Source organism: Paramisgurnus dabryanus, chromosome 23 (assembly GCF_030506205.2).
Source record: "Paramisgurnus dabryanus chromosome 23, PD_genome_1.1, whole genome shotgun sequence".
Lineage (NCBI taxonomy): Eukaryota > Metazoa > Chordata > Actinopteri > Cypriniformes > Cobitidae > Paramisgurnus > Paramisgurnus dabryanus.
The window spans coordinates 20,025,595-20,047,811 of record NC_133359.1 but is presented as its reverse complement, the minus strand read 5'-3'; the positions used below and the strand labels follow the sequence as shown (position 1 = coordinate 20,047,811).

General features: G+C 39.8%; 1 protein-coding gene across 1 annotated transcript; it reads right to left on the bottom strand.

The window, feature by feature from the left end:
* Nucleotides 1-860: 860 nt before the first annotated feature.
* tph1a (tryptophan hydroxylase 1 (tryptophan 5-monooxygenase) a) lies at nucleotides 861-22,217 on the bottom strand. The gene is made up of 11 exons (XM_065291528.2): nucleotides 22,046-22,217; nucleotides 10,586-10,723; nucleotides 10,306-10,489; nucleotides 10,129-10,229; nucleotides 9,970-10,037; nucleotides 9,373-9,569; nucleotides 9,152-9,287; nucleotides 2,416-2,542; nucleotides 2,197-2,292; nucleotides 1,947-2,080; nucleotides 861-1,737 (listed from the first exon to the last, which is right to left on the bottom strand). Exons 1-11 carry the CDS (start codon nucleotides 22,139-22,141, stop codon nucleotides 1,563-1,565), a joined length of 1,452 nt encoding a protein of 483 aa, XP_065147600.1. The 5' UTR covers nucleotides 22,142-22,217; the 3' UTR covers nucleotides 861-1,562.

The following is a 22,217-nucleotide window of genomic DNA, read 5'->3' as shown; positions in this document are numbered from 1 at the left end:
GAAACCAGACCTAGAGTGGGCGGTGCTTAGTAGCCGAAAGTTGCTTTTGATTGGACAGGAAAGCTGTGACGAAATAACAAATCTGCGGATTCAAGTGTTTTTTTCGTCAGAAAACTTATTTATGTATAGTCGCTGCAGATTTATGTTTGCAACAAAACCTTTTGGGATTTTAATGCGGCTCAGTGAAGAATTTGGCTTTCTGAGCAAGCCGTCAAACCCTCTGAAAGGGAGACTGCGCGTTCACACGTCTAGAAGGGATATAGCTAGGGCCAAAATCTTGTAAATTCTCGCCGGATAAGTGCTGTTTTCATCCTTCCCCATAAACCTAACCCTTAACTCATCATTTCGCGGGATTATATATATTCGACCCAGCCAAAACCGCTGTTTTCATCCTAATCCTACCCCCAAACCTAACCCTGGCCGACATCTCGCGAGAGTTTGGCCGTACAGTAGCTGTATCCCAGCTAGCCAGAACCCGTTCAAACCAAACTATAACTAAGTGTAACTTTTAAAAATCATTTTAAATATTAGAGAAACGCGGAGTCCACACAACAACAAAAACAAACTCGACGGAATCACGTCCAGCGCAATTTTATTCCAGCTGATGAATGATAAAACACTGCCAATCATAAAAAATCCATTCGGATTTAAATGACCCGCGCATTAATAATGTGAAACTGCACGTGCTTACAATAACGTTATCGTCCATTAGTTTGGGCGCTAATATTGGAATAATTTTTTGGTGTTGACCTTTCGCCAGGGGCACTACACACACATAGAATAATAAAAAGGAAGTGTAAACGATGATAATGTGCAGTACAAAAATAATAAATTGATTTTATTTATGACAAGCATGTACATATAGTATAACATTCATCTACATCTTAAAGCATTAGTAGGCTTACTTCATTAGGAATATCAAACTGTGTCCTTATAGGTAGACCTTCTTAAAATAATTTATTTATTAAAAGCTTATTAAAAAATAAATAAATGCAAATTAACCTTTACTTTCTACTATATGTTATAAGAGTACCATCCATTTACAAATAATTGAAGCATCCATATAAAATAAGTAAACGGGCAAAATAACACAAAGATATACACCGAGTGTTATAGCATTAGGCTCACAATGGTACAAAACTGATTTTATAATACTGTGCACATATGAGACAAAAAGCAAAATATTCTAAACATTTTCTTAATACAATATATTTGAATAAACAAAGACCCATATAAACATATGGAGCAGACAGTTATACACAACAGACTAACATTAACTTCAGTGTCATTGCCTTGCAAAATATACAAGATCTCCACTTTTAAGCAGTTCAGCTGTTGAAACACATATTCAAACAAATAAGAGCCAAACTATAGATATAACCTATAAAGATATAACAAGAACATTTAAATTAGTTTGGTAAGTTTAAATCAGAATGAAAAAACTCAAGTTACTCTAAAGGTGATGTGCTGTGACAAAAAAAGTATGTTTGTATGGATAACATACATGAGAGAAAAGGTCTGATGGGTAATGTAGTTTATAAGTTTATATGTAGTTGTAGTCTTCAGACGCCTAACTGTTTGTTGAGCCTGTTCAGTGCATCTCCAATGATGTCTAACTCATGTCTCAACTCCTCCACAACGTTATTGATGCTGGCTGTGTCCTTCAGAACATCCACGCTCTGTGTGTATGGGTTGTAACGTACCGAGAACGGCCGCTTAATGGTCTTTGCAAACTCCCTACAATTAATATTTTATTTAATAAAAAAAAGATTAGTAATAGAGAAAAACATCAAAGAATAGTAAGCATTACAGAACATACAACATATACAGATTTATATGAATTTTAACTTAAATTATTCAATACCCTTTTATATTATTCAACAATTATTGATTATTAACAAATTAACGGTAACAGATTAGGGGTTTGTTTTCAATTGCCCACATACCTCATTTTGGCCTTTGCTTCCTCAAAGGTGTCCGAAACAAAGTACACGTCCTGAAAGGTGGTAATGATGCACTCCTGTTTGCATGTAGCATTGGGGTCAAAGGGCAAGATTCTGGCGTTTCCTGATAAAGCATGCTGGACACAACACAAAACAAGACATCATCCCTCTTTTCCAGTTGAAATGTGTGCACTATACGTAGTTAACATAAAGCTTTTGTGTTAAACAAAGACTACTTTTCAATGCTCCTTACCTTGAGCTCACTAATGGAGGACAGCAGACCGGCTCCATAAGCCCTTAACTTTCCATCTTGTTTACAAAGGCCAAACTCAACGGTGAAGAAATAACACTGAAAAACAATATGGCAGATATAATACATATAAATAATACAATGCACAAGAATAGCCATATGTATAAAATTATTTTAAAACATTATAAAATAACAAAATAAGGAAGACTTGTTTTTACGTACAGTGGCCAGTTTCTGAATAGAATCATCAGATGCCCCAAGTGATGCAAGACCGATCTCTTGACTGAACTGGGCAAAGCTGGGCTCGGCCAAAAGAGGAACATGTCCAAACAGCTCATGACATGTGTCTCTAAAACAGACGGACAAAGGTGTGTTCATATAACCATTAGATTAGAATAGAAATTCTTACATCTGTACATAATATTGCATAACAAGGCAAGGTCGATGAGGTCATCCTTTTAAAATAAAAATAAAAAATGAATGAAATAAATGTTTGATGAAACATTTTTAATAGCCTTTCAAGTGCAACGTTTATACATAATGCGTCAGCCTTAATTTATTATTGATAAATGATAAATGTATATTGAATGCATTTTAATGTGTTTTTAATGTATGTTTGTACTTCTAAAGGGAGAGCTTTATTTTCCAAGTTATTTACAAACTTTAATATTAATGACTTAAATGCATAACAAGTTAAGTTTTAAAACTTTAAAACTTAAATGCATACCCTTAGCATTCATGTATTGCATGTTTGACCAAGGGGCAACCTTCCGGTCTCTATCGTGAAGCCAAAACGGAAATGACTTAAACTGCATATAAACTGGCTCCAAAAGGGAGCTTAGCTAAGGGACCCAACATAATGTCATGATTTCGGTCTTATTGGCTGCTTTGTCTTTGTTTCTCTATGTGTTGTGTTTTTGTTTTGACAGCTCCACACGTGCGCGTCCTCCACCTGGTGATCTCATTACCTCTGACTTCTCTCACCGGCGTCCCGCACCTGATTCTTATTATTGTCCAATCCGGTTTGATTTAAATTCCCCTCGTTTCCTTTGTTCTTTGCAAGTTCGTCTTTGTATATACCTGCCGCTAGCTTGTCTAGTTCCAGTCCTGTCGTGTCTCTGTTTCCTGTGATATTTTATTATTCTCCGTGCTCTCTGCTGCCTTTGCCCCATCAGATTTCCCTGCCCTGCTGTCTGTCTCTCCCGATTGGTGTGACTTCTGTCAGGTCTTTACGAACTCTCAGTCAGTGGATTCTCCAAGCAACATTTCTCACCTTGCGCTGTCCAGCCGCAGTGCGCTCTAGCGCGTAATTCTGCTGAAGAAGCTGACATCCGCAGTGCGCTCTAGCGCGTAATTCTGCTCTTCGCTCTGACTGCCGCAGGGCGCTGTCCAGCGCGCTTTCTGCTGAAGACACTGACCGTTTCTCTCTCTCTCTGTGCCCCGCCAGGAATCTCTCTGTTTGCCCACCAGGATTACATCTCTGTGTGTACTGTTCTGTGGAGGTCCTACAGCCCGGCTGTGTTTCCCACATTGTGACCATCCAGAGGAGATCGCTGTGGTCTGCATCGCTAGTGTTATCTCTTCATCTATCCATCACATACACGGACAATGAGAGTTATCTATTTATACATTACTGATTCACCAAGTATTTTCCCTTTTATATTCCCACCTGATGACATTGAGTGTGCTCTTTTATACATTTTGAATTAAAGACCTCTGCGCTGGGATTCCTGTATTGTGTGTGATTCCTAACAGGACGAACTTGCCAGTATGAATCCCGCGGAGGTTGAGGACTTTTCTGCCCGTATGTCGGACCTTTCCTCAAGTTTGGATACCACCCAACCCAGTCAGTCGTCGCAGACAGAGCTGCAGTCCTCGCCGACGGAGCCTCATGCTACAGCCCCACCTCCATATGATGGTAATCCCTCCTCTTGCCAGGCATTTCTGTCACAATGTTCCTTGGTTTTTGCCCTCCAGCCCCGCCGCTATTCCTCTGAGCGCACCCGGGTGGCGTTTGTGATTGCCCTTCTGGTTGGCAAGGCGCGTGAGTGGGCTACGGCCGTGTGGGATGCTCGCGATCCTTGCTGTCGGTCGTTTGGTGATTTTCGCAAGGAGATGGAGAGGCTCTTTGACCGCTCAGTGCGCGGGGACGCCGCTGCGGCTCGGCTGGCTCTTCTGGTTCAGGGAGGGCTTACAGTCACCGATTACGCTATTAAGTTTAAGACCTTAGCGGCTGCCTGCCACTGGAATGAAGCGGCTCTTCGTGCGCAGTTTGCGAAGGGGTTGTCTGATGATCTCCATGATGAAGTCGCTGTTCACGATCTTCCCCCCACGCTGGATGCTATTATTGATCTGGCGCTCCGGATTGAAGCCCGGAGAATGCTCCGCAACCAGCGACGATCTCTTCGCCAGCGAACTCCTATAGACGAGGCCACCGCTTCCCCCTCTTCTTCTTCACTCCCTGTCAGGTCGGAGCCCATGCAGCTGGGGCGCATGCGCCTGTCACAGAGAGAGAGAGATAGACGCCTACAGAATTCTCTGTGTTTGTATTGCGGGAGGCCCGGACATCTTGCGAAGACTTGCCCGTTAAAGAACCGTCGTCCTTCTATGAGCCCAGGAGTTCTGGTGGGCGCCACTACTTCTAAACTCTCCCCTGTCTCCAGTACCCAACTCCCCGTCATGTTGTCCTTCGCTGGGCGAGATCATCCGTCCACTGCCCTTCTCGACTCTGGAGCGGAGGGCAACTTTATAGATGAAGCTCTGGTTCGCGCCTGGGGTGTTCCGGTTGTCCCTCTCCAATCCCCTTTGGATGTCTGGTCCCTTAAGGGGCAGCAGATGGCACGCATTACACATTGCACCTCTCCTGTGAGTCTCTCTGTGTCTGGCAATCATCGTGAAGAGATTGTGTTGCATATTCTTCATGCTTCTCTGTCTCCCATTATTTTAGGGCATGGTTGGTTAGCGCAACACAATCCTCACGTTGATTGGCAGCATAGTGTTATTTTGTCTTGGTCCCAGTCTTGTCATGTGTCTTGTCTTGGTTCTGCTGTTTCTGGTTCTGTTCTTTCTCTTCCTCAGGTTCCGGCGGTCGATTTGACCGGAGTCCCGGCGGAGTATGCGGATATCGCTCAGGTGTTTAGTAAAGCCCGGGCCACCTCCCTGCCTCCTCACCGGCCATATGATTGCGCTATTGATCTCCTCCCCGGCACTTCTCCGCCTAAGGGTAGACTTTATTCCTTATCGGGTCCTGAGAGAGAGGCTATGGACCAGTATATTAATGATGCCCTGCGTGCCGGTCTCATCCGTCCCTCCACCTCGCCTGCAGGGGCGGGGTTTTTCTTTGTTGGCAAGAAAGACGGCTCCCTGCGCCCTTGTATCGATTATAGGGGTTTGAATGACATTACTGTTAAGAATAGGTACCCCCTTCCTTTAATGTCTACTGCGTTTGAGCTCCTGCAGGGGGCGCAGTTCTTTACCAAGCTAGATTTACGCAACGCCTATCATCTGGTCCGTATAAGAGAGGGAGATGAATGGAAGACAGCCTTTAACACCCCTACCGGACACTTTGAGTACTGCGTTCTGCCGTTCGGCCTTTGTAACGCCCCCTCTGTCTTCCAAACTCTGGTCAATGATGTGCTGAGAGACATGATTAACAAATTTGTCTTTGTGTACATAGATGATATTCTCATCTTTTCCCCCTCCATGCAGGAACACACTCAGCATGTCCGCCGAGTTTTACGCCGGTTGTTAGAAAATAAGCTGTATGTCAAGGCGGAGAAGTGCGAATTCCATCGTAAGTCGGTTTCGTTCCTGGGTTTTGTTGTTGCCCCCGGTGAGATCCGTCCTGACCCAGCCAAGATCAAAGCGGTGGCCGAGTGGCCAGTCCCCGACTCCCGTAAGGAATTATTAAGATTTCTGGGTTTCGCCAATTTTTACCGGCGATTTATCAGAAATTGTGGTCAGATTGCTCAACCTCTTACTGCTCTCACTTCCACTAAGGAGAGGTTTGTTTGGAATTCCAGCGCTCAGGAGGCCTTTGATAATTTAAAGTCCCGGTTTATCTCCGCTCCTGTTCTCTCTATTCCAGATCCGGCTGCTCAATTTATTGTGGAGGTGGATGCATCGGATGTCGGGGTAGGCGCCGTTTTGTCTCAGCGGTCTGCTAAGGATGGCAAGGTGCATCCCTGTGCCTTTTTCTCCCATCGGTTAAACCCAGCAGAGCGAAATTATGACATAGGCAATCGGGAGCTGCTGGCGGTCAGACTGGCTTTGGGTGAGTGGCGTCACTGGTTAGAAGGGAACTTGGAGCCCTTCCTGGTCTGGACGGATCATAAGAATCTCGAATCCATCCGTTCAGCCAGGAGGTTATCTTCTCGTCAGGCTCGTTGGGCGCTCTTCTTTGACAGATTTAACTTCACCCTCTCGTACCGGCCCGGTTCCAAGAATACTAAGCCCGATGCTCTCTCTCGTTTGTTCGAAAGCCCCGGTTCCGCTGGGGACGAAACCATCCTCCCGGAGGGGCGGGTGGTGGGTGCCCTGCGCTGGGGAATAGAACAACGAGTGAGACGGGCCGGCCGGGAGGGGGAAGTGCCAGAAGGGTGCCCAGCGGGTCGATTGTGGGTTCCGAATGCGCTTCGCTCCGAGGTCATCCGGTGGGGTCACGAGTCCAAGTTTGTTTGCCATCCGGGGGTTCGGAGAACGTTGGCTACCGTACGTCAGCGTTTTTGGTGGCCCTCCATGGGTCCCGATGTCAGACAGTTTGTGTTAGCCTGTCAGGTTTGTGCCCGTAATAAGGCCTCTCATCAAGCCCCTATTGGTCTGCTCAAACCATTACCCATTCCCTCTCGTCCTTGGTCACATATCGCTATCGATTTTGTAACCAATTTGCCTAGTTCTAAGGGAAACACTGTAGTTTTGACCATTGTCGACCGCTTCTCCAAGGCGGCTCACTTTGTCCCTTTGCCCAAATTGCCCACTGCCAAGGAAACTGCCCAGGTTATGATCGAGCACGTCTTTCGCTTACATGGTCTGCCCACAGACGTTGTTTCAGATAGGGGTCCTCAGTTTATTTCTCGTTTCTGGCAGGAATTTTGTAGACAAATAGGCTCCACAGCTAGCTTGTCTTCAGGGTATCATCCTCAGACCAACGGGCAATGTGAACGGGCTAACCAAGATTTAGGTAGAGCTCTCCGCTGTCTGACATCGCAATATCCGAGCTCCTGGTGCCAACAGTTACCCTGGGTTGAATACGCCCATAATTCTCTCCCTGTTTCTTCCCTTAACATGTCCCCTTTTGAAGCGTCCATGGGGTTTCAGCCCCCTTTATTCCCATCACAGGAACCCGATGCGGTGGTTCCGTCTGCGCTAGCTTTTGTCCGTCGTTGCAAACGCACCTGGAGAAAGGCTAGATTTACATTACGCCAGGTTTCCAGACGAACCAAAGCCGCGGCCGACCGTCACCGTAGAACCGCGCCCCGTTTTATCTGTGGGCAGAAAGTATGGCTTTCGTCCAAGGATTTACCTCTCCGTGAGCCTTCTCGCAAGCTGGCTCCACGATTCCTTGGGCCATACAGCATTGTCAAGGTTATTAATCCCGTGACGGTCAGGCTCAGATTGCCCCCAGCACTCGGTCGGGTTCATCCAGTTTTTCATGTGTCTAAGCTGAAGCCTGTGTATTTTTCCAACCTTAATCCTGTTCCCTCTGCCCCCACCCCTCCCACCCCTCAGCTTATAGATGGTGCCCCTGTGTATTCAGTCAAGTCTTTACTGGATGTGCGTCGCCGGGGTAGGGGATTTCAATACCTCGTTGACTGGGAGGGATATGGTCCGGAGGAGAGGTGTTGGGTACCGGCCCGGGACATCCTGGACCCTGGGCTGATAGAGGATCTCCGCCGGCGACGGGGTGAGTCTCCTCATGGACCGCCTGGTGGCGGTCGTGGGGGGGGAGTCCTGTCATGATTTCGGTCTTATTGGCTGCTTTGTCTTTGTTTCTCTATGTGTTGTGTTTTTGTTTTGACAGCTCCACACGTGCGCGTCCTCCACCTGGTGATCTCATTACCTCTGACTTCTCTCACCGGCGTCCCGCACCTGATTCTTATTATTGTCCAATCCGGTGTGATTTAAATTCCCCTCGTTTCCTTTGTTCTTTGCAAGTTCGTCTTTGTATATACCTGCCGCTAGCTTGTCTAGTTCCAGTCCTGTCGTGTCTCTGTTTCCTGTGATATTTTATTATTCTCCGTGCTCTCTGCTGCCTTTGCCCCATCAGATTTCCCTGCCCTGCTGTCTGTCTCTCCCGATTGGTGTGACTTCTGTCAGGTCTTTACGAACTCTCAGTCAGTGGATTCTCCAAGCAACATTTCTCACCTTGCGCTGTCCAGCCGCAGTGCGCTCTAGCGCGTAATTCTGCTGAAGACGCTGACAGCCGCAGTGCGCTCTAGCGCGTAATTCTGCTCTTCGCTCTGACTGCCGCAGGGCGCTGTCCAGCGCGCTTTCTGCTGAAGACACTGACCGTTTCTCTCTCTCTCTGTGCCCCGCCAGGAATCTCTCTGTTTGCCCACCAGGATTACATCTCTGTGTGTACTGTTCTGTGGAGGTCCTACAGCCCGGCTGTGTTTCCCACATTGTGACCATCCAGAGGAGATCGCTGTGGTCTGCATCGCTAGTGTTATCTCTTCATCTATCCATCACATACACGGACACTGAGAGTTATCTATTTATACATTACTGATTCACCAAGTATTTTCCCTTTTATATTCCCACCTGATGACATTGAGTGTGCTCTTTTATACATTTTGAATTAAAGACCTCTGCGCTGGGATTCCTGTATTGTGTGTGATTCCTAACACATAATCTTTGTCATAATTCGAACACTGCCTATAGGTAACTTCACGGACACTACGTCCATATTTTTTTACAGTCTATGGGTTTGAAATTGGTATCAGATTGTTAGTGTACTCACGGTTCGGGTGTGTAGAGAGGGTCAGAGCTGTGTCTGACATATTGAGTGCAGTGAAACACACGGAACGCTAAACCTGCCAGAAAATCCCGCGGTGAGAGATATCCAGCCACAGGCCTAATGGTAAAGCCAGTGCGCTCTGAAATGGTGCAAAACAGTATATAAATACATTAATCGTATACACAGGCACAAAATTGTGAGGATTTGGCAACCCCTTCTCTCACCTTTAAGAAAACGTGAGACATCCTCCAGCTGTGGGATGTTGTCCTCGCGAAAGTCGCAGTGTTTGGTGAGCATGGGCAGGTTCTTCAGATATTCGCGACAGGCGTGAGATGGGTAGAGTTTATTTAACTCCCTGAACACGACTCCCCATGTTTTCACCTCCTCTTCTGTGAATTCAATGCGGGGAATTGGTTCTCCGCTGTGATAAAGAAGACACAACTTTAACATGCAATTGCAATGTTTTTCATATTAATTCAATCATTTTTATACTGGAATAACCAGTAGCTACCTGCTTCCTAGCTCAATTAATAGAGAATTGGGTTTGTACCAAGGAAACACACATATTGATGAAAAAATTTCGCTTTGAATAAAAGTGTCTGCTAAAAGCATAAGTGTAAACTTGTTTGGTGTAAGCATAGACAGTAAAAGAAAGGGTGTAAGCTAGTTATTAGATGGTTTTAGTTTTTCAGAAAAAAGCTGATTTTTTTATCACATCAAGTTTAATATAGACCTAATAGTCCAACCAATCATGAACGTTTTTATTTAATAAAAAAGTATTTAATTACAAAAGATTTAAAAACACATTAAAAACACTCAACTGTTTGTAGCTCATGGCCAAGTCTGCAAAATACTTTCTCCGTTTGCGATAGACGTTATCCTTAAAGCCCTGTGGAGACAACCGGACAGTGAGCGGTAAGTGATGACGTCATACTGATGACCAGCCATGACGTAGGTCAAGAGAAAAGTTGCGCGCTTACCGGATGATCAGCATCGAGGTCTGATCCGTACATCAGCACGCGGTTCGCACATTTATCCAGGTCCGAAATCTTCTTCGGAAACCACGGCACGTTCCCCATATCTGCAAAAAGTTCACTATATTTAATACTTTATTAGGGTGACTAGCAAAAATCCGTTATTGTAATTAATACACGTACCGCTTTCCTCTGGTAGACGGTTGTCGGGCGCGTCCATCTCAAGCACGTTCACGTGCTTTCTCAGCAGTTGAATGATATCGTGCAGCTGCTCGCGGTTGCTGTCGCAGTCCACAAAGATCTCAAACTCCGAATTGCGCCTTTTTGACTTTCTGGACTCGATGTGCACGAGGTTGACGTGCTTTTCCTGTTGGTTTGTGCATTGCTGTTATTTTTATTGCACGCGCAAAGCCGATAGCCTTCACAATATGTGATTAAACCCCAAATTAATTTAGCTTCTCACCTGGAAAAGTTTAAGTGCCTTTACAAGTCCACCGACTTCATTTTTCAGAGAGAACACAACAGCTGCTCGGCCTCTCTCTGTAGATTCGCTTTTGTTGTCTTTATTTTCCTCAATCTTTGGAAAAGCAGATTTGTTCATCTGTAAAACATGCACACAGCATCGGTCAATTTGATGTTGGTCGCCATGGATGCACAGATTGAAACACAAATTTAAAAGAATGACTGTGCACAAAAAAATGATTATTTATTTGATAGATGAGCTGATTGAGTTCAGTTGAAGTAAATATCGACCCGATTTTAAAACCCAAACCTAATGCATGTGCTCAGTGTGTGACAATCAGATCATGCGGATTAAAAGAGTGTCGTAAACAACACTTAATCACTTCATGCAAGGTCACTCGTGCAACTTTCTTTGCATTCGTTTAAATGATTTCTTCTGTATAGGCGAATAGGTTTGTGTTTTGAATATATCCCCTATTTTTGCATTATCAAGCGTAAACCCTAAGAATTATATTTTATATTATCCACCTATATTTTAACTTAAAAACTTTGAGTAAAAGTTCATTCATGCCTTTCATTTATTATTTTAAGAATAATACAATTAGCAGTACGAACCATTTAAACTTAATTTAATTATAATAAACATTTAAAAAAGGAATAAAAATAATAAAAATGATCACAGCCTAGCCTAGTGAAGAAGGTTCAATAAGTTTAAACTAAAAACTGATTAGCTATATAAAAGATAATAGAAAAAAAAACAGAATACAAATAAAACCAGAAACCGACAGATGTAAGGCTTACAAAGACCAACTGCAAACAGGGTCAACCAATTAAATTCACCCAAAAATGTACATTTATTCAGCATTTTCTAACCCTCATGTTGTTCTAAACATGTATAAAAAATTATTGTGAAGATGTTTTAAGAAATGTTTGTGATTTTGGAGCACCATTGTCTTTGATAGAATAAATAGAACTCATTGGTGCTCCGAAACTGTTTGGTTAAAACATTTTTTGAATATTTTCCTTTGTGTTCTGCAGAATGAAGAAAAGTATACCGTTTTGGAACAACTTGATGGTGCGTAAATGATGACGAAATTGTCATTTTTGGATGAACTGTCCCTTTAATGTCAATGTGTCTGCGTCAATTCAGTACCACGGACAGCGCCAGTCAGTATGACCTACACTGTAAAAAAAAAATCCGTAAAAAAACGGTAAAATTCCGGCAGCTGGGGTGCCGGAAAAATACCGTAAAATAACGGGCATAATAAATTACAGACATTTTCCGTAATACAAAAATACAGTTTTTTTCTGTAATTTTACATTATAATGTAAACGAAAAATCCGTAAAAAAACGGTAAAATTCCGGCAGCTGGGGTGCCGGAAAAATACCGTTAAATAACAGGCACAATAAATTACAGAAATTTTCCGTAATACAAAAACAGTTTTTTTCTGTAATTTTACATTACACTGTAAAAAAGATCCGTAAAAAACAGGCACATTAAATTACAGAATTTTTCTGTATTTTTAATGTTTTGTGTTCAATATGTTCAATAATGAACTTTACTTGAATATTGTGTTAAGTTAAGTAAAAACCCTAAAAAGTGTAAACACTGCTGTAATTTGAATAAATCAGCCATAAATGCAAAATGTATTTCAAAAATTTATTAACCATCTGCAAAAATATACCAATAAAAGTTGTTCAAAAATGCAACAATATACAGGTATAAAGATTGTAGGCAGTAGCAACAGTTTGCTCATAACTGTATAACAATTAAACATTCATTACAACCACAACAATATTACAATATTACAATATTACAAATATATATTACAATATAACAAATGAAGAGTTTGGTTCCAAAACGCAATAAACGCCATTTTTGAAAAAAATAAGTTACTGCCAGAATCAGTATTATATCAGGTCAGTATTAAAAAGTAAATTCTTAATTTTACGCAAAATTCGATATCCGCCGTGTTATTCTGTCATCTTTTCTGCCTTTTTCCCCAAAATGCAATAAATGCCGCTCCTCTTTTCTACAAAAAGCCATAACTCCACTCCACAGATTACAGCGCACCATTCCACGCAATGTAAACAAACAATGGCGGCGCGTTGAGTACACAAAATCCTAGTTTTCCTCATCTACTGTGTACTTTGTGATCACCAACAAACAAACGAAAACAAAATAATACTTAGCATTGATAAACCTGTGATGGTTTTCTGTGACGGGAAAGAAACGTAAGCCATCAACATCTAATAATTTACGCAAGAGGCACTCGGGAGACGGGTGCTTGTTTGCCCGGGCCGACAGCATCAAGTTTCTGTCATGCTAACACATTGACCCCAGGGGATCTTATGAAAAACTCATAATTTTACTCAAAGTCAACGAAAATTAAGCAGGACCATAACATTTTACAGCTGATCGCTGTGAAAAACGTTAAGCGACGACGTCAAGTATAACCGCAGTGTTCTTAATATGACAAAGTAAGTGTTTTGATTAATGACATTAATGTTTATATTTTTAATTAGTGTGTACAACTAGTCAACTAAATAAATATAACATGGCAAAGATGAATGCACATTTATATAGGCGATTGATTCAATAGATGTATAGCATTTTGAATAAAAACTTGTCATGGATTTATTGCATTTTGTGGAAAATATAATTATTAAATAATATTTTTTTATAATAAATCTTTGAAAATCAAGTTATGGATTTGAATTTTTTATGTTTTTATAACCTAAAGACGCTATGTGAAAGTTTGTAACAAAAAATAGTGGTTTTCATCTTGTCACTTTCTTGGTATAGAAAACACGTGTTTACCGAAATTTGTCAAAATGGATTTATTGCGTTTTGGAACCAAACTCTTCAAATAATTGTTCATAACTGCAGTGGTATTAAATTTTAATAAGAAAATGTCTAAAAGTTAAAATTCAATTACATTTAAAACTACAACAATATAGCAGTTTGGTAAACAAGTAATTATTAAAATGTCCTTTAAAACTGAACAGTGAATAGAATAATTCATCATGACAACCGATGAAACATGAAATAATAATAATAACAATAATAATAATAATTGGATAAAGATCGGACAAGTTTTACTCCATTCATTTTAAGTCTGCAATTTTGTTAAAGGACAAGTTCGGTATTTTACACTTAAAGCCCTGTTTTCAGATTGTCTATGATGAAATACAACAGTTTTGACTGAAATTTGGACATATGATGCTGGCCCGAGAATTCTTGGGTGTTTCTTGTATCACCTCCCACCTCTATAATGGGTTTATAGTAGAGCCCGACCGATATGCAATTTTTGGGGCTGATGCCGATACAGATATTAGGGAGTAAAAAAGACCGATAACAATATATCGGCCGATAATCTTTATGTGCATATTATAGTACAGTACACATATACTACAGTATATTATACTACAGTAGCCTACTGTACATATAATACACTATATACATTAACAGAATATACTATATATACATACTTTTTTGCAATGATCATTCTATGATCACACCACAAATGTGGTGATCAAACACTTAAAATGACGTGACAAAGATATGTAATATAGGCAGGTGTGATTTACAAGTTAACAATAAACTTTATTATCCAAAATGATTCTGATATAAGTGCCCAAAACAGTAAACTTGACTTATTATAAATAACTTTAAAACACAAACAAAACAAAATACATATAACTTAAATCATTGTCAGTTTTGATGAGAATAATGTTATATTGGGCTTATTTTTTTTTAAAATGGAAACTTATAAAGTCATTGTTTATTAGCTTTACAGTAAGTTATGTACTTCACAAATTAATTAGAAACTTACCGTTAAGACGACAATCCTTGACTTACTGACAACATACTGATGTAGGGTTATGTTTAATGTACTGCACAACCTTTTTATGACGCGAACCCACAGTGTTCTGCCGGGACTTTAAACTTTTATAAAACTAAAGCGTCTGCTCTCCACGCCTTTTATTTAGCAAGGGTGTAAAGTTGCGCGAGCTTATTTAATCAATCGTTTTGAAATGAGCATGTTTAGTAACAGCAGAAGCAGCTGTACTTGGACAGACTGCGCGTCAGTTTAAACGCGTCCTTTCGCGTTATTTCTCCCGCTTGCGTTTTAAACAACTCGCAAGTTGACAAAGGAGACGGATTAAAAACACCAAATCTAAACGGGAATGTGTCTCTCTCGCCCACTTATAATCCAATTGACCAAAGGGCGTCTTAATACCAGGTGTAAAATGTTGTGCTCTGCTGGACAAACAAGTACTTACATCTTTCAAAAGCATTTAATGTTTTCTGTAAGGAACTTCATATCGGCTGCATATCTGCGGCTTATACGCCGATACAGATATATATATATATATATATTTTGGAACACCCCTGACCACTCGGTTAGTTTCACGTCTTTGTAAACGAAAGTTTAATGCATTTTAGGAAGGATTGTTCCAGTGCACCTATAAACCCATTGTAGAGGTGGGAGGTGAAACAACAAACACCCGAAAATTCTCGGGGCAGCCGCATATGTCTAAGTTTCAGTCGAAACCGTTTTATTTCATCATAAACAATCTGAAAACAGGGCTTTAAGTGTAAAATACCGAACTTGTCCTTTAATAAGTGAAAGAACCTTTGGACTCACTGACGGTTGCTTTTTTGATGAGGTCTTCTCCACTTTTGACCCCTTATCGGGGTTCATCTTAAAAATGCATCTGTTGAATTGAAATAATTGTTAGTGATAAAACATGGACTATAACATATGCTTTAAATTTTAAAGTAAATTAAGCAGAATAATAAGAATTTGCACATGACATGCTTATAGTGGACTTTTGCTACATAGAGATGTTTGTGAGAGGATGTTGTGTTTGAAATAGTATGAGAAGATTGTGATAGTGTAAGAATGTTGTTTGTGTTTGGGTGTGTATATGAAGCTGAGTGAGTGAGTGAGTGAGTGAGTGAGTGAGTGAGTGAGTGAGTGAGGGAGTGTATTTGAGAATGAGGATGTGTGTATCTGTGTGAATGTAAGAGTGGGTGTGTGCGTGCGTGAGAGAGGATGTGTGTGCATGTGCGAGAGAGAGAGATTATGTTAGAGTGTGTATGTGTGCATGTGTGTTAGAGTGGGTATGTGTGCGTGTGAAAAAGTGTGTATATGAGAGTCAAGATGTGTGTGAAAGTGTGTATATGAGAGTCAAGATGTGTGTGTGAAAGTGTGTATATGAGAGTCAAGATGTGTGTTTGAAAGTGTGTATATGAGAGTCAAGATGTGTGTTTGAAAGTGTGTATATGAGAGTCAAGATGTGTGTGTGTGAAAGTGTGTATATGACAGTGAAGAGATGTGTGTTTGAAAGTGTGTATATGAGAGTGAAGAGATGTGTGTGGAAAAGTGTGTATATGAGAGTCAAGATGTGTGTTTGAAAGTGTGTATATGACAGTGAAGAGATGTGTGTGGAAAAGTGTGTATATGAGAGTCAAGATGTGTGTTTGAAAGTGTGTATATGAGAGTCAAGATGTGTGTTTGAAAGTGTGTATATGACAGTGAAGAGATGTGTGTGGAAAAGTGTGTATATAAGAGTCAAGATGTGTGTTTGAAAGTGTGTATATGACAGTGAAGAGATGTGTGTGAAAGTGTGTATATGAGAGTCAAGATGTGTGTTTGAAAGTGTGTATATGAGAGTCAAGATGTGTGTTTGAAAGTGTGTATATGAGAGTCAAGATGTGTGTTTGAAAGTGTGTATATGAGAGTCAAGATGTGTGTGAAAGTGTGTATATGAGAGTCAAGATGTGTGTTTGAAAGTGTGTATATGAGAGTCAAGATGTGTGTTTGAAAGTGTGTATATGAGAGTCAAGATGTGTGTGAAAGTGTGTATATGAGAGTCAAGATGTGTGTTTGAAAGTGTGTATATGACAGTGAAGAGATGTGTGTGGAAAAGTGTGTATATGAGAGTCAAGATGTGTGTTTGAAAGTGTGTATATGAGAGTCAAGATGTGTGTTTGAAAGTGTGTATATGAGAGTCAAGATGTGTGTGTGTGAAAGTGTGTATATGACAGTGAAGAGATGTGTGTGGAAAAGTGTGTATATGAGAGTCAAGATTTGTGTGTGAAAGTGTGTATATGAGAGTGAAGAGATGTGTGTGGAAAAGTGTGTATATGAGAGTCAAGATGTGTGTGTGAAAGTGTGTATATGAGAGTCAACATGTGTGTTTGAAAGTGTGTATATGAGAGTCAAGATGTGTGTGGAAAAGTGTGTATATGAGAGTCAACATGTGTGTTTGAAAGTGTGTATATGAGAGTCAAGATGTGTGTTTGAAAGTGTGTATATGACAGTGAAGAGATGTGTGTGGAAAAGTGTGTATATGAGAGTCAAGATGTGTGTGGAAAAGTGTGTATATGACAGTGAAGAGATGTGTGTGGAAAAGTGTGTATATGAGAGTCAAGATGTGTGTGTGAAAGTGTGTATATGAGAGTCAAGATGTGTGTTTGAAAGTGTGTATATGAGAGTCAAGATGTGTGTTTGAAAGTGTGTATATGACAGTGAAGAGATGTGTGTGGAAAAGTGTGTATATAAGAGTCAAGATGTGTGTGGAAAAGTGTGTATATGACAGTGAAGAGATGTGTGTGGAAAAGTGTGTATATGAGAGTCAAGATGTGTGTGTGAAAGTGTGTATATGAGAGTCAACATGTGTGTTTGAAAGTGTGTATATGAGAGTGAAGAGATGTGTGTGAAAGTGTGTATATGAGAGTCAAGATGTGTGTGTGAAAGTGTGTATATGAGAGTCAACATGTGTGTTTGAAAGTGTGTATATGAGAGTGAAGATGTGTGTGTGAAAGTGTGTATATGATAGTGAAGATGTGTGTTTGAAAGTGTGTATGTTACAGTGTGAAGATGTGTGTGTGAAAGTGTGTATGTTAGAGTTAAGATGTGTATGTGTGAAAGTGTGTGTATATGAGAGTCAAGATGTGTGTGTGAAAGTGTGTGTATATGAGAGTGAAGATGTGTGATATGTGGGAGTGAGTGTATGCATGTGTGAGTGTGTTGAAAAAGTGTCTGTGAAAGTAAGTGTTTGTGAGAGTGAGTGTATGTGAAAGTGAGTGTATGTGAGAGCAAGGATGTGTGTGAGAGACTGTATGTGAAAATGCATGAAATTGAGTGTATGTGAGAGTGAGAATGTGTGTGTAAGAGTAGGGGTGGGTTGCACCAACCAGGATTCGGCCTAAATCTGGTTTAAATCAAAGCTTATTTAATAATTCTGTTGCACCAAACTTTAAACCTGTTTTAAAATAATCAAGCTTTCATTATCATTATTTTAAACCTAGATTATCTTTAATCCTGTTGCTCCATTACTTGAAACTCTGTTTTAAATCTCAATGAGGGATTAACTTTAAACTTGCATATGAGGAGTTTAAATATGTTTTTTTACAATTAAATGTCTGGCTAAATGATTAGAAACACATACCGCGAGCGTGGTGGCGCTATTCAAAGATGCGTTTATTATAACATCTCAACAAAGTGAGTTTGCCGGCTCAAAAAGATTATTAACAGCACCGGTTAGAGCTACCGATGCTCGTATGTGCTTCTCCTCTGTCACGCGCGCTCCAGTCAGACGAAGGACAGTGAATGAACGGACACACGGTGGCGCTTCATGACAAATGCGTCCACACATTTTGTTCATTATATCACATTATTACACGGCTCTCTGGAATGCTTGATTCTGATTGGTCAGTTGAGACATTTGCAGGTTCGTTCTTTTCAAATAATAACCGCTCCAAATTAATAACGCATAGCCGGACTACTTGCACAAGTAAAATCGCTCCGCGCCAATAAAGATCAATAAAGATTACTGTCTGTTTGGCGCCATCTTGTGACAAACACTCGACAACCACGACAAGAGACAGACAGCTTACTGAGACTGAACTTGACAAAATAGAGCATGACAGCTACGAAGCCAACACACACAAAAATATTGTGATTAAAACTTCTCAAAGACTGGCTAAAAGAGAAAAAATGGAGACAGACAAGTATGAAGCAGAGGATCTTAATAAGGTATTACGATCATTTTATGCATCTGTGCAAAGTTTCACGGAAGGATAAAAATGTTAATTTAAAACAAATATGCCAATAAAATGTTTCAAATTCATATTCATGTCCAGTTTTTTTTCTTATGTGGCAAGTAGCCGTGTAATAAGCGGGATAATGTAGAAGCAGCCGGTAGTTATTGGGAAATAAGCCCCTTCAGTGTGATACAAGACCCTCCGCTTCGCGTCAGGTCCTGATCACACTGTCGGGGCTTATTTACAAATAACTACCGGCTGCCTCTACATTATCCCTTACATATCTGAGTTTTGTGATTTTCCTGTCACAATATTTTCTGATCTGTTAATCAATACAATTGTTTTAAAAGATTGTCAAATGTTTTTATTTGAATTAGACCTTTAGATTAGCCTACCGGTGTATGTAGGTGATTTATACTACAAAAATTACATTACCTTTGCTTGCATAAACGGTTTATTTCCTTTTTGAATGACAACGTTAACATTGTTGCTGTTTAATTACACCGGAAAATTTAACATGGTGGACAAAATAAATCGCAGATGAAGGGTTTAGTTTAAAGTTTTAATCTAAGATTTGTTAATCTGTGTTTAAATTTAAGTGGTGCAACACAATTCGAATTAAAATTAAACTGAGATCAACAAACCCTAGATGAGCTCTAAACTCTGCTTAATTTAATCCTTGTTGGTGCAACCCACCCTAAGTGTATGATTCTGTGTGTGCTGTTTTTACCTTTGCATGAACTCTAGCGTTGCTCCTTGGTCTCCTGGGTATGAAATGTTCAGGCAGTAGTAAGATACAAACATCAACTTCAGAGCATCGCTGAAGATGGTGATGTGGCTGTTAACTATGATTTGGTGGACAGAAAACAAAGTTCTCTGCGGTCAAAGGGGAACTTCCTGTTGTAATGCATAAGAACAAAAAGGAATCAGTAGACGACGCAAACGATGATGTATATAAAATCTTCTAAAAATATGCCACCATGCGTCGAAGTTTGATATAACGTTAGGTGGCAATATTCACTATTCCAATTTCCAGAATCAATAACTACAACCAATTTTTCCAACCATGGAGAAAATAACGTACATTTATAAATGTCTAACGTCGACGTCTGTTTGGGTTTTTCCTCAGGGACAACCAATCAGTTAACGTTGACTTACTTGGTAACAAACTTTTACATTTAGCAACGTTAAAACACGGATAAAATATTACAAAAAGAACAAAACCAACGTTAAGACTCGGATAAAATCTTACAAAAAGAACAACACCAACGTTATACTTTAACTTACCGTCCAATGAAACCTCAAACAATTAAGATTTTAAATTATAACGTAATAACGGTTATAACGTTTCATTTACTGGTCAGCGCCCAAGTTTAAAACACACACACTGGTTTAACGATTTAAAAAGGTAAACATTGCAAGTGCTTAATCTTAAATAGAAGAAGCATAGTAATGACCAAATAAGATGTACATTTACCTGTTTATTTTCTCCTCACATCCAGGACTGAAGGGAAATCTGAAAGTTGTTGGGCGCGCAGATTCACGCCTATGATTCACGCGCGCAGCAGCCTCACTGTGTGCTTAAAGAACGCAAAGTATCCTTGCGCCTGGGCGGGACAGTTTGAACATTTAAAATCTTTATATTTGTCATTTAAATATCATTGTGTTATTATATCATTTTATAAAACGATAGTATGGGAATAAATGCGTAACAAAAAACTAAACGGAGCAGAACTACTTGATAAGCGGAAGGAGATGTGGTCAATAGCAGTAGTAATGGAAAATGATTCTGCTCAAATTGATTCTTTCGGATAGGACGTTTCAACGAACCGATTCAAAAATTCATTCACCACTGATTCACCGGTTCTTTTACACAAACACGCGATGACATACATATGCAAAAAGTTATTTTATTGATAATATAAAAATAAACGTATCTTAATCAACATATCAATCTCATAAACCAAAAACAATTAAGCTGACATTAAGTCAGGTGCTTAGTTCAAGAGTTAATGAAGCTCTGTTTATGATTTCATTAAGAAAAAAATAATCATTTATTACATTGAATAAATGATGAAACCTCAACATTCTATGTCGATAAATTAAGCTCATTTGTAATGTTATAATGTATATAAATAATTTTTAATGAAAAAATCTTCAAAAAAAAAAAATGGGGGTGTTATGCACTTGATGTGTTTTTCCATGTGATTTTACAGTAGATATGTAAATTTGCAGCATATTTCTGTAGTTTTACCATTTTTATCTGTATTTCAAAAAAACATTGAAAAACTGTAAAATAAAACGGTAAAAATTATGTAAAATTACAGATTTTTACAGTTGTATACACATTGACGTGTTTTCCATGTGATTTTACAGTAGATATGTAAATTTGCAGTATATTTCTGTAGTTTTACCATTTTTATCTGTATTTCAAAAAAACGTGGAAAATCTGTAAAATAAAACGGTAAAAATTACGTAAAATTACAGATTTTTTTTACAGTGTAGCTGCTTAACATAAGCGCCAACCGTATGGGATTTAAATCCCATACAACCGAGACTGGAACATCTCAAGGTTGCAGACTTTGGATTGGGGTCAAGAAATAATACAAATAAATTAGAAAATTGAATTACATTAGAAGTATTAACAAGTAGCTATACAAATAATAAATCTTTCATTTTTGTATGTAAAGATAATTTTAAGATATCAGTTAGAATCCCTTCATTAAAAGCTTTCCATCTACTGACCATGTTTCTTTTATCAATCATCTGGGAAAGAAATCGTCCCCGTCTTCCCGCCAGCAGGATTCCCGACCACATGATTGTATCGTTAGCTTTATGATACAGAGTACTGCGGTTCATTCCTGTGTCTGTCGTCTTTAAACAATCCCATTTGGACAGCGAGGAAGCCTATTATTAGTCCCGTGTTCTTTTAATCTAACACTGGATTAGGCTTCAATTAATCGCTCTTTTACGCACATCTCTGTTAAGTATACTTGATTTAATGCACCTTTGGCTTTTGTCAAGACGCAGTATTGGATTGGTAACGGTGTTAAGCGCGGATAAATAACACGTTTAGGAGAGGAAAGCATTTGCGCGCATGTGCCAAGCCACCTGTCACGTCCGATTTCCACTACACTCATCATTTCAACCGGTGTCACCATAATGCTCAGACTGCAGCAGTTTTGAAATAAAAACGCATCTGAAGTTTATTCATCATTGCGTGTGCAACTCTGCATGCATGCATCCACCTGTTGTGTTTTCCACAAAATAATATTTTGCAAAAAAAGACTGATTGAAAAAGTTTCATTTAGTTTATTATTTAAAGTTATATATGCTTTGTTCTGTTGCATGCATAAAATAGTTAATTTAAAAAAAGAGAAATGATGAACAAACTTGCTTACTTCATTATTAAGTTGTTTCTCTTCCAGTGTCAGACCAATGTTCATGGAGTCAAAGGATCTTCCTCTGCGCGGTCCCTCGCTTTTGGTTGAGTACATGCTGATGCTACTATTTAAGTAAATCTGTTATCTTTATTAGTTTAACCGAATGCGCCACAATCGTTTTAATAAAACC